Genomic DNA, 12923 nt, shown 5'->3' on the forward strand with positions numbered 1-12923 from the left:
TACAAAACTGTCACAATACAGCTGGCTTGCAAACAGAACACTTGGCCCAAACAAACAACTTGCTGGTTTCGCAAGGTTCGCGGTGCCATCCCTAGTTGCGGCGCGAACTGAAGCCAATTCAGCTTCCTTGCCTTGCAAGCTTCATGTAAATAATTCTCCCAAGAGTTGGTCTTCCAAATTATGCCTCCAAATTGCCATTGAAACTTCTTCCAAATTGTGCTTATGAATTCTGATGCTCTCTTGACCAAAAACTCTACAAAACTAACAAATACGTGAAATAACTACTCAAAACAACATCAACTAAACTTAATTGCATTTATACAAAATTGTGAGAATAAAAGTGTGTAATTACATCAAAAATTGGTAAAAGGGACCAATAAAATTATATGAAAAGTAGTACTAATTGGTCCCTAACACATACCATGCTCTACATTGCAACAAGTTCAACCTGTTTGAACCGGTTGATTAAATTAAGCACACATAAAACATGCAATTGTATTAAATACACTCAATAGTATTAGTTTCTATAGGTTTTGATATTAATGTGTAGGTATTAGTTACTAGGATTTGAATTAAAAAAAACCTAATTATATTGTTGTTTAATGTCAAGGAATTATAAGTTACATGGGAACCCTTTTTTGGATTTAATTTGTTTTGATAACAGGAACCTCTTATGAACTTGTTTAAGATGAATTATAAGTTAGGTTTAGATAACCCTTTGGTATTATGTTGATTGGTTGGGAATAAGTATCATACATAGTTTTTTTTGTTCACTTTAATTTCCTTTGGTACTGCTTTGAGATAACATGGATTGAATTAGTAGCACTGTCTTTAATTAATTTAGATGTCATGTGATTTATTAAGCTGCTTAAGTTTTAGTTTCAGTATCTCACCCTCTAACAATAACACAATGTCCCTATTATTGTAAATATAATGGAAATTGTAGATCCTGTCTACTTAGTACAATTTTCTAATGATTGAATGCATTTTTCTTCTGCTATTATGATTCTAAGTAGTTACATTGGTGTACACTCAAAATCATGTAATGTTATTTGATTGCAACTTATTATTGTGGATACTTTAGTTTTCTGCAAAATTATTTTCTACGACATTTCCTGCAAAAATTCCAAATATATGTTTTGAAAAATATGGATTTTATTAAAATTTGCATAAGTTTTCGTAGTAATAATTTTCCTTCTGTAAGAATATATTTCTGCAGAAAATTAAAATATGCATTATAAAAACATGCCACTTCATGCAATTGCCTCGCCGTATTGAAATTAGGAACAAGCAACAATTGCTTTAGTACGTCCTTTTTTTTAAAGTGAAGTATATTAAAATTTTAGTTAAAAAATTGGTTAGTTAAAAAATTTATTTGATTTCTAGTATACATGGAATATAGCCACCTTTCCCCCCAAAAGACACCACCAAAATCAAATACCGCATGTTTGCATCGTTTCTCAATTGGTTGCGTTTTATGAATTCCCCCAAAAGACACCACCAAAATCAAATACTGCATGTTTGCATCGTTTCGCAAATGGTTGCGTTTTATGAATTCCCCCCAAAAGACACCATCAAAATCAAATATTGCATGTTTGTTTCGCAAATGGTTGCATTTTATGAATTTAGTGTAACGTAAACTTAATCCTACATTTTTCATCAACATAAATACTTCACACTCGCTTCACATTTTCCACACACAATCACAATTCTCACTCATTTTTCTCTTTTAGTATTATTATCATCATCACATCATCATCATCGCAATTGACCCTTCCAAGAACACAAATTCTACCCCAAACAACTCTCCCCCGGTTTCCCCTCCACACTCTCCATCTGAACATGATAACACCCCCACTGAAACAAACCCTATCCCTAAGGCCGAGGGTTCTTCTGAAAATGTTATCATGAAAACTGCTGAGGAAGTTTGGGCTGAGTTAACTGCAGGTGATGATGAAATATACGGAAATGAAAGTGGTGATGGTGGTAATGAATACGGAGGAGACCGGGATGGCGATGCCTCTAGGCCCTGGTGATCGCCGTTACTGCAGACTGTGCAAATGTGCCTGTGATGGGAAGTGGTGGTGGTGGTGGTGGTGCTAGTGGTAAGTGTTGGTGTAAGCCCTAGAGGCCAATACTTTTGGTACTTGTATCAAATTATTTATTAATAATAAAAGACATTTTCTTTATTATGGTTGATTAATAAAGTCCCTAGAATAGATAGTCCGTTTAATGTATTAAGTGTGACTTAATCATGAGAACACATTAAACATAAGGGCATTATTCTTAAAGTATCTGTAGTCGAGCTTTAATGTGAAGTGGGATAACATTAAAGCATTAAGACTATTATGTTTGTAGACTGATGATCACATCTCATGGATCATGGATAAAGAGTTATCAAGTCTTAAACATAGGTATGAATATTAGGAGTAATATTTATACCGGATTGACCCGCTATGAGAATACTATATAGAAAGTTATGCAAAGTGTCATAAGTTATTCTCATGGTGATAATAGTGTATACCACTCTTCGACCTGAAACCACTATGGATCCTAGATGTAGAGTCGAGTGCTTTATTGCTGATCCAACGTTGTCCGTAACTGGATAACCATAAAGACAGTTGATGGGTACTCCACAAAGCATGCTGAGGGACATGAGTGTCCTAGATGGAATTTGCCAATCCTGCGTAACAGGATAAATGTCTATGGGCCCAATATTGAACTGGACAAGGGTGACACGGTCTATACCTTGTGTTCAATATAGACATAAGGGCAAAGGAGTAATTATACACATAATTATTATCACAGGAGGTTTTGTCAGATCACATGACATTTTCGTGACTTGGGTAGCAGTGATGTGTTGCTAGATACTGCTCACTGTTTATTATGTTAAATGCGTGATTTAATATAATTGCCAACGTCGCGAAAACCTATAGGGTCACACACAAAGGACGGATTGATGAGAGATAGAATAATTAAGGAACATCGTAAGGTACAGTGCACTTAAGTGGGAGACGAAATATGGTAAGGTACCAAATACTTAAGTGATTTTGGGCATATTATAAGATATGAGCCAAAATACACTTAAGTGGGCTTTTTAGCTTGAAGCCCACACAAGTGGTTCTATAAATAGAACCCCTTGGGTAGAAGCATTGTTACTCCACTCCACTCAGACAGAAATTCAAGTAGAGACTTGGAATTTTGTTTCCCTCTTTCTCTCACTCAAAGCCTTCATTCATAACAGCTAGCACTGCGATTGAAGGAATCCGTTCGTGTGGACTGAGTAGAGACGTTGTCATCGTTCAACGTTCGTGATCGCCCCGTGGATCTGTATCAAAGGTTTTGATCATTACAAGAGATCTGCACCAAAGGTTTGAATCGCCACAAGAGGTAACGATTCTATCACTGATCATGCCCATTCGTAAGGATCACTAAATGGAGAAATTTTTAAATTCCGCTGCGCCTTGGATGGCAATTCTCCTACAGTAAGGGCTCGAAGAAAAGAAAAAGTAATCATGTTAGAAACCCTCCTCAAGGAACTCCAACTTGTCCAGAATGTAAAAGACAGTTTGCGACATGGAAGGCAGCGTTTGGACACATGCGAAAACATCCTGAACGCCTGCACCGTGGTTTCTTTCCGCCACCTACTTTTGAACCACCACAATTGTCTGCGGCTGAGGGTATATATAGACATATACATATATGACTTTATACTAACTATAGTTTTATAATAAATATTTAATTGAAAGTATGTTTAAGATTATAGTTTTATAATAAATATTTAATTGAAAGTATGTTTAAGATTATTATAAAACTATTTTTTTTATGTTTATGTGATTGTTGGATTAATTGAACATTTATATGAATGTGGTTTTTCTTATGTGGTTGATTGTTTTCAGGTGATGATGGTAATCAGGTGGATGAAGAAGTGCAACATGTTGTTAGAGGACTTATTGTTGATTTGAATCGCTCCCTTGTAGCAGAGGAAGGGCCTTCTGCCGGCGGCGGCAGTGGAGGAAAAAAGAGAAGCCAACCAGCGGGGTCCGCAGCAGCACTTGGACCACCACTTCCACCATCACAGAGCGGGAATAGGAGAAATGAACCAGCACCACTTGAAGCGGCTGATGATGAAAATGAAGAAGGGATAAGAAAATTTGATTTGAACAGGTTACCTTCTTCAGATGATGATGAAAGCGGAGAGAATTGAGTGATGCTGCAGAGATTGTTCAACTTGTTTTTTTTTATATTTAATAAGGCCTACTAAGTAGTTTGTTTGTTTTGGTTTGTTGCTTTTTTTATTGTTGTGTTTTCTGGATTTTGAATGTGTAATGGAAGTTGAACATCTATGCAATAGTAACCTATTATTATATATTTATTTATGTTGGGGCATTACTGTAAATTAGTATTTATTTTGTTAGTTTTAAAATAAGAAAGTATGTTATAAGTGATCCATTTTTGGCTATATGAAGATATGATATGTATTGGATACAGTTGCATGCAGTTTGCAGATTTAGGGCAATTGATGATGAGGTTTATATGCGGTAATAGAATCTTTGAAATGGTTAAGTGGATCAGATTTACCGTTCAATGTTTCTTAATTATGCTTAATTTATAAATAAAATTTGAAATATGGAACACTATGTATTACACTATGTTTTCAAGTAGTGGCTATATCAGCACTGTATCACTGTTGTGTAGTAGTAAGATTCGATCAAACTGATATTTTGGTAATTCACTATTAGCAACACTAGTTGAAAGATGGAGCTATGAAAGGATTTCAAGAACTGGTGAATCTGAATTGAATACGTTTAATGATGTTCATGCAGTATCTCTGCACTTAATTCAAACGAAGATGGAGCTATGAAAGGATACAAGAACAGTGGTACTAGTAACAATTATTTTCGTAGTTTATATAATAGTTTTTGTTTTAACAATTAGCCTTGATTTGAGTAGGCCAAATTTTCATTAGGATTTCATTGTCATTTTTTTGTTAGAGTTAATTATAAAACTTGAATTTTATTCACCCATAAGACTAACCAGGAAAAGGATATAGTTAGATATATCCTGCAAATATGATCACTTGTTGACAACATACTACTAAATTTTATTTTATAATTGTTGATGCTTCAGGTTTTTAACTCATTTTATAAGGTAGGTGTTGTTTTCAGTGAGTCTTACTGTATGAGTTTGAGGTTTAAACTATGGTTTCTAGTTTCTGGTGTAATTTTTTTTTGTCTTTGGATCTAAATTGGTTTTAAAACATACCATGCTCTACATTGTAACAAGTTCAACCTGTTTGAACCGGTCGATTAAATTAAGTACAGATAAAACATACAATTGTATTAAATACACTCAATAGTATTAGTTTCTATAGGTTTTGATATTAATGTGTAGGTATTAGTTACTAGGATTTGAATTAAAAAAACCTAATTATATTGTTGTTTAATGTCAAGGAATTATAAGTTACATGGGAACCCTTTTTTGGATTTAATTTGTTTTGATAACAGGAACCTCTTATGAACTTGTTTAAGATGAATTATAAGTTAGGTTTAGATAACCCTTCGGTATTATGTTGATTGGTTGGGAATAAGTATCATACATAGTTTTTTTTGTTCACTTTAATTTCCTTTGGTACTGCTTTGAGAAAACATGGATTGAATTAGTAACATTGTCTTTAATTAATTTAGATGTCATGTGATTTATTAAGCTGCTTAAGTTTTAGTTTCAGTATCTCACCCTCTAACAATAACACAATGTCTCTGTTATTGTAAATATAATGGAATTGTAGATCCTGTCTACTTAGTACAATTTTCTAATGATTGAATGCATTTTTCTTCTGCTATTATGATTCTAAGTAGTTACATTGGTGTACACTCAAAATCATGTAATGTTATTTGATTGCAACTTGTTATTGTGGATACTTTAGTTTTCTGCGAAATTATTTTCTACGTCATTTCCTGCGAAAATTCCAAATATATGTTTTGAAAAATATGGATTTTATTAAAATTTGCAGAAGTTTTCGTAGTAATAATTTTCCTTCTGTAAGAATATATTTCTGCAGAAAATTAAAATATGCATTATAAAAACATGTCACTTCATGCAATTGCCTCGCCGTATTGAAATTAGGAACAAGCGACAATTGCTTTAGTACGTCCTTTTTTTTTAAAGTGAAGTATATTAAAGTTTTAGTTTAAAAATTGGTTAGTTTGGATATTTTATTGAAAATGTTGCGTACAATGGTAAAAAAAAACTTTCCATTAGACATAGATTTGTTCAGGGAATATATTACATTTATTGGACTACGAGAGAAAAATGTGAATAAATTTGGATACAAACATATTTTAAAAAAAATTATCCCATACACTTAAATTTATTCCTCCCCCTACAACTTTTAAAATATTCTCATTTTTTTTAACATATCAACTACTTTACCATTTTATTTTAGTTTTTCAAAAATGATGAATTTGAATCCTACACTAGTTTCCTGGATAAATTTTAGAAAAGATATTAGGTAAGTATCTTTCTTTTTCTTTTATGGGATAAGTTTATATCATGTTTTCCGGTTTAATGTTTTGTTTACCGAATAACATATAACATATTTATTCAGTGGTATAACCTATACTAAATAATTTGGGGTTTATCCGTGTTCCTGATAAACAATTATTTAGTTTTAAATTTTTTGTTTGAAGGATCAAACTAGTAAATTATAGGGCTAGTTTGTGCTAATTTTATGGAAAAAGAGAATTTAATGTTGTCGGGTTGTTTGTAATGAATGTTGATTATCTTAGTAAAGCAATCAAGTTTTGAAAGTAAATGAACTAAATGATTTCGACTGGGTCGAAACTAAATACTTGGATGGTAAAGAAAATAAGTAAAGAATAACTTAAGTAGAAACGGGATTTATTCGTATAAATGTAAAAGTGGTAGGCAAAAGACAATTACTTCAATTTAAAATTTGACTAGCCTTCAATTGGTCTCCATGTCATATTTGCATGCCTGACTAGCCTTCAATTGGTCTCCATGTGTCCTTGACATTTTGGATAAGACCAAAAGACAGTTACTTCAATTTAAAATTTGAATATGTCTCTAGTCGAACTCCTTTGACTTGTCGAACTTATCGAATGACCAAACCCCTTGAAAATTTCACTAAGTCTGATACCAGACTTCTCAATGTCGAATGTTGTTGCTTTTTCTTCCAAAATGTTTGATCGAAAGGCATCTTAACTTTGTCTTAGGTCTGCAGAAATTTCAGCTGGTTTATCTTTCGAATTTCCTCTTTTGGAATTTCTTGGCTTACACTTGGATATAAGTTTTTGGTACATGTCATTTTATGCATCAAATAACTTGACTCTAAGTAATCTCATATACATTTTTCAACTTTTTTTTATGTTTCACAAATATGGAGATCTCTTTTATGATATTTGATTAAAAAAATCAAATATGTGTAGATACTACTGATGCATTCTCAAATTCACATAAATTTTATACACAAAAAGAGGTGACAGGGTGCATTAAGGAGGTCGGAATCAAACATAAAATGATTGTTATCATAACTCGTTCAGATACTAAAACAAGTAAGAGAAAGAGAAGTCACAAAGTAATATTTAGTTGTGATAAAGATGGAAAATACAAGGAAGTGGATAATGCAACACAAAGTACTACTAAGAAATATGGTTGTTCATTCAAAATCAAGTCAACACCTTCGAAAGATGGTTCTGGATGGAAGATTGATGTAAAATATGGACCTCACAACCATAATTTACTTGATATATTATAAGGTCATTTGTTTGTTGGTCGGCTAAGTGCAGATGAGCGATAATATGTATTTGATTTTACAAAGCGTCATGTTCCATTCAGACACATATTATGTCATTGCAAGAGTGAGATCCGAATAATGTCACTCGAATCATAAAAATATATAAACATAAGAGTAAGCCACAAAAAGAGATCATAGATCCTTGAACTGAGATATAACAGTTGTTTAAGCTGATAGAGGATGCATATTATGTTTACTGGAGTAAAAGACGAGATGGCTTAAATGTAGTGAGAGATATTTTTTGAGCCCAACCTGATTCACTGAAGTTGTTGAATATTTTTTCTTTGTGCTAATTATTGAAAACACATACAAGACAAACAAATATAGGAAATCTTAGTTTCAAAAAGTTTGTATGATGTCAACCAAGTTGATATTTGTTGATGCATTTGCGTATATGGAATCTGAGCAAACATAGAATTTTTGTTGGGTATTGGATAAAGTTGAAACGATTGTTTACTAAGAAATGACATATGAAAGGGTGATATCTTTGGATGTCATATCTCAACGAATGTTGATACTGTGTTTTAGTCAATCTTACTCAAACTAGTTATCTAAGTGAAGATAGACCAAACTCATCCAACCAACACTGAATCACGTGTGGAAGGTATAATGGGACCCACTCTAACAACTTACTTCCATGTTCTATAATCTTTTGTTTTCTTCGGACCTCTCTCATGAAAATAATTTAAAATATAAAATATAATAATTAAAATAAAATATTATTTAATATAAAGTGCTTGAGACTCACTTCCCCGATCTCATATATAAAAAAAATTACAAAATATCTCACCCTTTAAGAAAGATGTTCAAATGCATTTAATTCTCACACTCTTTCTAATTTCACCTATATTTTTGTTTTGGAAATCGTTACAAACATATAAATGTAAAAAAAGAATATGGGTATATTTGGAATAGTGACATTGAATATAATAGTTAGATGACTTTTGCTTATATTTAATGTCATTGAATTTTTTTTATATATTTGAGATAGTAGGGAGTACTTACTTTGTCATACCATAAATGACGAGCCACATGCTTGTACCGTATAAGGAGAGACATGTCGTATGACCCTTATAGAAACTAAAACGACAACTCCATAAGTGTGTTTGTCTGCTCTTCCTATACATTTGTCACCGCTTGAGCTTCTCGTCTTATGCCTCCATAAGGAATATTTTATTGGAGTAGAATAAGAGATGACTTAAATGTTGTAAGATGTTTTTTGGGTCCACCCTGATTCAATGAAGTTGTTGAATATTTTTTCTATTGTGTTGATTATTGACAACACATACAAGACAAACAAATATAAGCAACCTTTGTTTGAAATAATTGGTATGACGTCAACTGAGTTGATATTTGATGTTGCATTTTCCTATATGGAATCTAAGTAGACATTGAACTTTAATTGGGTATTGGATGAGCTGAAATAATTGTTTACCAAGCAATGACATATGAAAGGAGGGTGTCTCTGGATGTCTTCTCTTAATGAATGTTGATACTATGATTTAGTCTCAAACTGGTTATCTAGAGTGAAGATAGACCAAAGCCATCCAACCAACCCTGAATTACATGAGGGAGATATAACATAACCCACTATAACAACTTATTGCATGTCCTACAACCTTTTGTTCTTTATTCAGACATCTCTCATGAAAATAATATAAATATAAAATATAAAGTATAAATTATAAATAATAATTAAAATTAAACATTATTCAACATAGAGCGCGTGAGGTTTACTTACCTCGTCATACCATAAATGACGAGTAACATGTTGCTCATATCGTACGAGAAGAGACATGTCGTACGACCCTTATGGAAACTAAAACGACAGCTCCACGGGTGCACGTGTCTAATTTTCCTATACATTTGTCTTCACTTGAGCTCCTTAACCTATGCCTCCACGAGGAATAATTTTATTGGAGTAGAAGAAGAGATTACTTAAATATTGTGAGAGATATTTTTTGGGCCCACCCTGATTCAATGAAGTTGTTGAATATTTTTCCTATTGTGTTGATTATTGACAGCACATATAAAATAAAAAATTATAGGCAACCTTTATTTGAAATAGTTTGTAAGACGTCAACCAAATTGACATTTGTTGTTGCATTTTCCTATAAGGAATCTGAGCATACATAGAACTTTTGTTGAGTATTGGATAAGCTAAAACAATTGTTTACTAAGCAACGATATATGAAAGGACGATGTCTCTGCATGTCTTCTCTCAACGAATGTTGATACTATGTTTTAGTCAGTCCTATTCAAACTAGTTATCTAGAGTGAAGATAAACCATAGTTATACAACCAACCATGAATCACATGTGGGAGATATAAAGGAACTCACTATAATAACTTACTTTTATGCCCTATAACCTTTAGTTCTTTCTTCGGATCTCTCTCATGAAAATAATTTAAAATGTAAAGTATAAATTATAAATAACAATCATAATTAAACATTATTCAACCTAAAGTGCTTGTGATTTACTTTCCTTGTCATACCATAAATGACGAACAACATGTTTTTCGTGTCGTACTAGAAGAGACATGTCGTACGACCCTTATGGAAACTAAAATGACACCTCCACAGGTGCACCTACATGCTCTTCCTATACATTTGTCGCCACTTGAACTCCTCGTCCTACGCCTCCACGAGGAATAATTTACCGTCACGTCCTCGACATTAGTCCAAAAATTCCATGTACCCGATCTCACACTCATATGGGCATAAACGTCTGTACTCGTACTCGTATCATATGAGCATCTAAGTATTCATATTCATACACGTTTACACATTTCTAATAAAAATAATATATCATTTATAATTTATGATGTCATTTTAAATTTTTAACAACATTAAAAAAAAATTCAAGGATGATGACTTTGAATTAAGAAATAAACAAACATTTATATTAAAATGCGGACAATTTTTATAGTGATGCATTTAATAAAATTAAAATGTATATATAATAATAAAAATAAAAATATAAAATATATATTATTCGGGTATGAGACGGTGGGTACTAAAGTAATCGTACCCGTATCTATATCCGCTTATTTTGTGGGTAGTTGTCTGTGCTCATGCCCATAACTATTTTGTAGATTTTTATTTTATTCATTATAGTTAATTTTTACGGATGCTCATTTAGGATGAGTCCAATTATCATCCTCAAGAAAGTAATACAAGAGTACTAGTGGATTGAGATAACTTTCATATGGTTTCCTTAAATTCTCTCAACTTCTTCTATATAGACATGATATCTTGAAAATGGAAAAGAAAAAAAGAAAAGACAAATTTTCAAACTTGAAATATATACACAGGGCAATTTGGTTAAAGCGTGTAAATTGATGAATGGAGGGATAATTGTTAGAGTATAGGATAATTCACTTTTTCTTTTAATAACATTTGTACATTGACATGACTTAAAAACTTAAATTTACTATATAAACATGTCGCTGCATGTATTTTTTACAACGGTTTTCAATAAATTAAATTTAGTATTAATTAATCACATTTTCATTTTTCACTAGTGGTTGGGTCCCGGTTTTCACCACTTTTTACACCGGTTTTCACCACTATTAGTTAATAACAATAATTATGATAGTTAAATTTTATTCACCTTCGATGAGAAAAGAAAAAAAAGAAAAAAAAAAAGAAAAATATTTATCCAATTATCTAATGTTATATCATTTTTATGTATTTATAATCCAATAATTCAATGTCATATTAATTTCTTTTATGTATTTATGGTTCAATCATTGTTGAAGATGAACTTGGGAGCTCATCTCTCTAAGTTACAGAAACAAAAAGATGAAATAGACATTGAAAGTAACAAAACCAAACCAATTAGCCTATGCAACTTTATATCAGGTTTTGTTTTATATCTACATTGAGAGCTTAGCTTCTACCACTGTTAAAACAATTACAGTTATCAGTTAGATTTAACTTCTAACTAACCATCTAACTGATAACAGTCGATAGCTGCGGCGTGACTGAGGAATCACATGACGGCGCATGCGGCGGGGTTATCATCGCTGAAAGCAGTAGTATACCTAACTTCCGCAGAACTAGCACGCGCGAGGCTAGAAACGTTAGGATCATAAGCGTTTCTAACGTAACCGGAAGGTGCTTTTTTGTCGTAAACACCAGGAGCATAAGGGTGTGCAACCACGTCGTATGGAACATAAGGCCATAGCTCAGCCGTTTTCCCCGTTCGATACACTATTCGTTTCACCACCTTGGAAGGCTCCACGTAACCCGTAACGGTTACCTTGTTTGCTTTCCGTTCAACTTCCACTTGTGTCACCCCTTTCATCCCTTCCACAGATTTCTTCACTTTTCTCTCACATCCTTCGCAATCCATCTTCACTTTCACCTCCACCGTCTGGAATTGTTTGCGTTTTTTCTTGTATTTGGAACTTCTTCGGTAAGAGCAGTCAAAGAGGTCAGAGATGTGATCAAGAGCACCCATGGTGTATAACCGTTTGATAATGTTGCTGTCTTACAAATTCTACTTCAGAGTTCAATATTTATAGTAAACTAAGTTTCTGACAAAAGTAGTTAAAGATTGTAAATCGGACACGTCCACGTGTATGATTGTTGTTTATCTGAAATATAGTCGGTGGTTGTTTTTGTCTTTATGTGATGTTTTCAAACCACCGTCATTGGGGCTAGTTAGTCAAATGCAGATAAGTTAGTCAAATGCAGATAAATGGGAAAGAAGGATTTAGTATGGATATGGTGTGACATATTTTGATGTTAGTGGATGAGGAAACCGGAAGGAAGGAACGTGTGAATTTTCAGTAACCAGTAGCAGTAACTGCCGTATGGTGTTCTATTTCCATCCTTTTTCATTAAAACTTATCCAGATTTCATCATTAAGAAGATTAATCTTTTGAAAAAGATAAAACCACTTTTATATGTGGGCCTTCCTCCACATTTCCTAACATTGTAGTCTAAATAAATATTTTTTTGTATGATAAGATTTCATGATTAATGTTTTTTTTTTAGGGTTATTGAAGTAGCTCAGGTCTATTATGTGATTATTATGTTTGCCGTTTTTGAAATTTTGGAGGTTTGGTCAATTCTAAAAAGAGCTTTTGCTATTTTTAT

The 12923-nt window shown here is 32.7% G+C and overlaps 3 protein-coding genes across 3 annotated transcripts in view; 1 reads left to right on the forward strand and 2 right to left on the reverse strand.

Moving 5' to 3' along the window:
• The window catches only part of LOC127105912 (uncharacterized), a 48398-nt gene extending 44027 nt beyond the window's left edge, over window positions 1-4371 (forward strand). The window contains exon 2 of the mRNA XM_051043124.1: window positions 3900-4371. Coding sequence (XP_050899081.1) covers window positions 3900-4207 — 308 coding nt within the window. The 3' untranslated portion in view covers window positions 4208-4371. The remainder of the gene's footprint in view (window positions 1-3899) is intronic.
• LOC127105914 (heavy metal-associated isoprenylated plant protein 26) overlaps window positions 1-12351 on the reverse strand; it is a 58596-nt gene extending 46245 nt beyond the window's left edge. The window contains exon 1 of the mRNA XM_051043126.1: window positions 12256-12351. Within this exon, the coding sequence (XP_050899083.1) occupies window positions 12256-12282 (27 nt within the window). The 5' untranslated portion in view covers window positions 12283-12351. The remainder of the gene's footprint in view (window positions 1-12255) is intronic.
• Window positions 11533-12282, reverse strand: LOC127105913 (heavy metal-associated isoprenylated plant protein 26). The gene has a single exon (XM_051043125.1). The coding sequence runs from the start codon at window positions 12280-12282 to the stop codon at window positions 11812-11814; it is 471 nt and encodes a 156-aa protein (XP_050899082.1). The 3' UTR covers window positions 11533-11811.
• Window positions 12352-12923: the final 572 nt, after the last annotated feature.

The sequence above is a fragment of the Lathyrus oleraceus genome, chromosome 7 (genome assembly GCF_024323335.1).
Source record: "Lathyrus oleraceus cultivar Zhongwan6 chromosome 7, CAAS_Psat_ZW6_1.0, whole genome shotgun sequence".
In the NCBI taxonomy this organism is placed as follows: domain Eukaryota; kingdom Viridiplantae; phylum Streptophyta; class Magnoliopsida; order Fabales; family Fabaceae; genus Lathyrus; species Lathyrus oleraceus.

Coding starts and splice junctions, on each gene's coding strand:
- LOC127105913 (XM_051043125.1), bottom strand. CDS start 12,282: ATGGGTGCTCTTGATCACATCTCTGACCTCTTTGACTGCTCTTACCGA.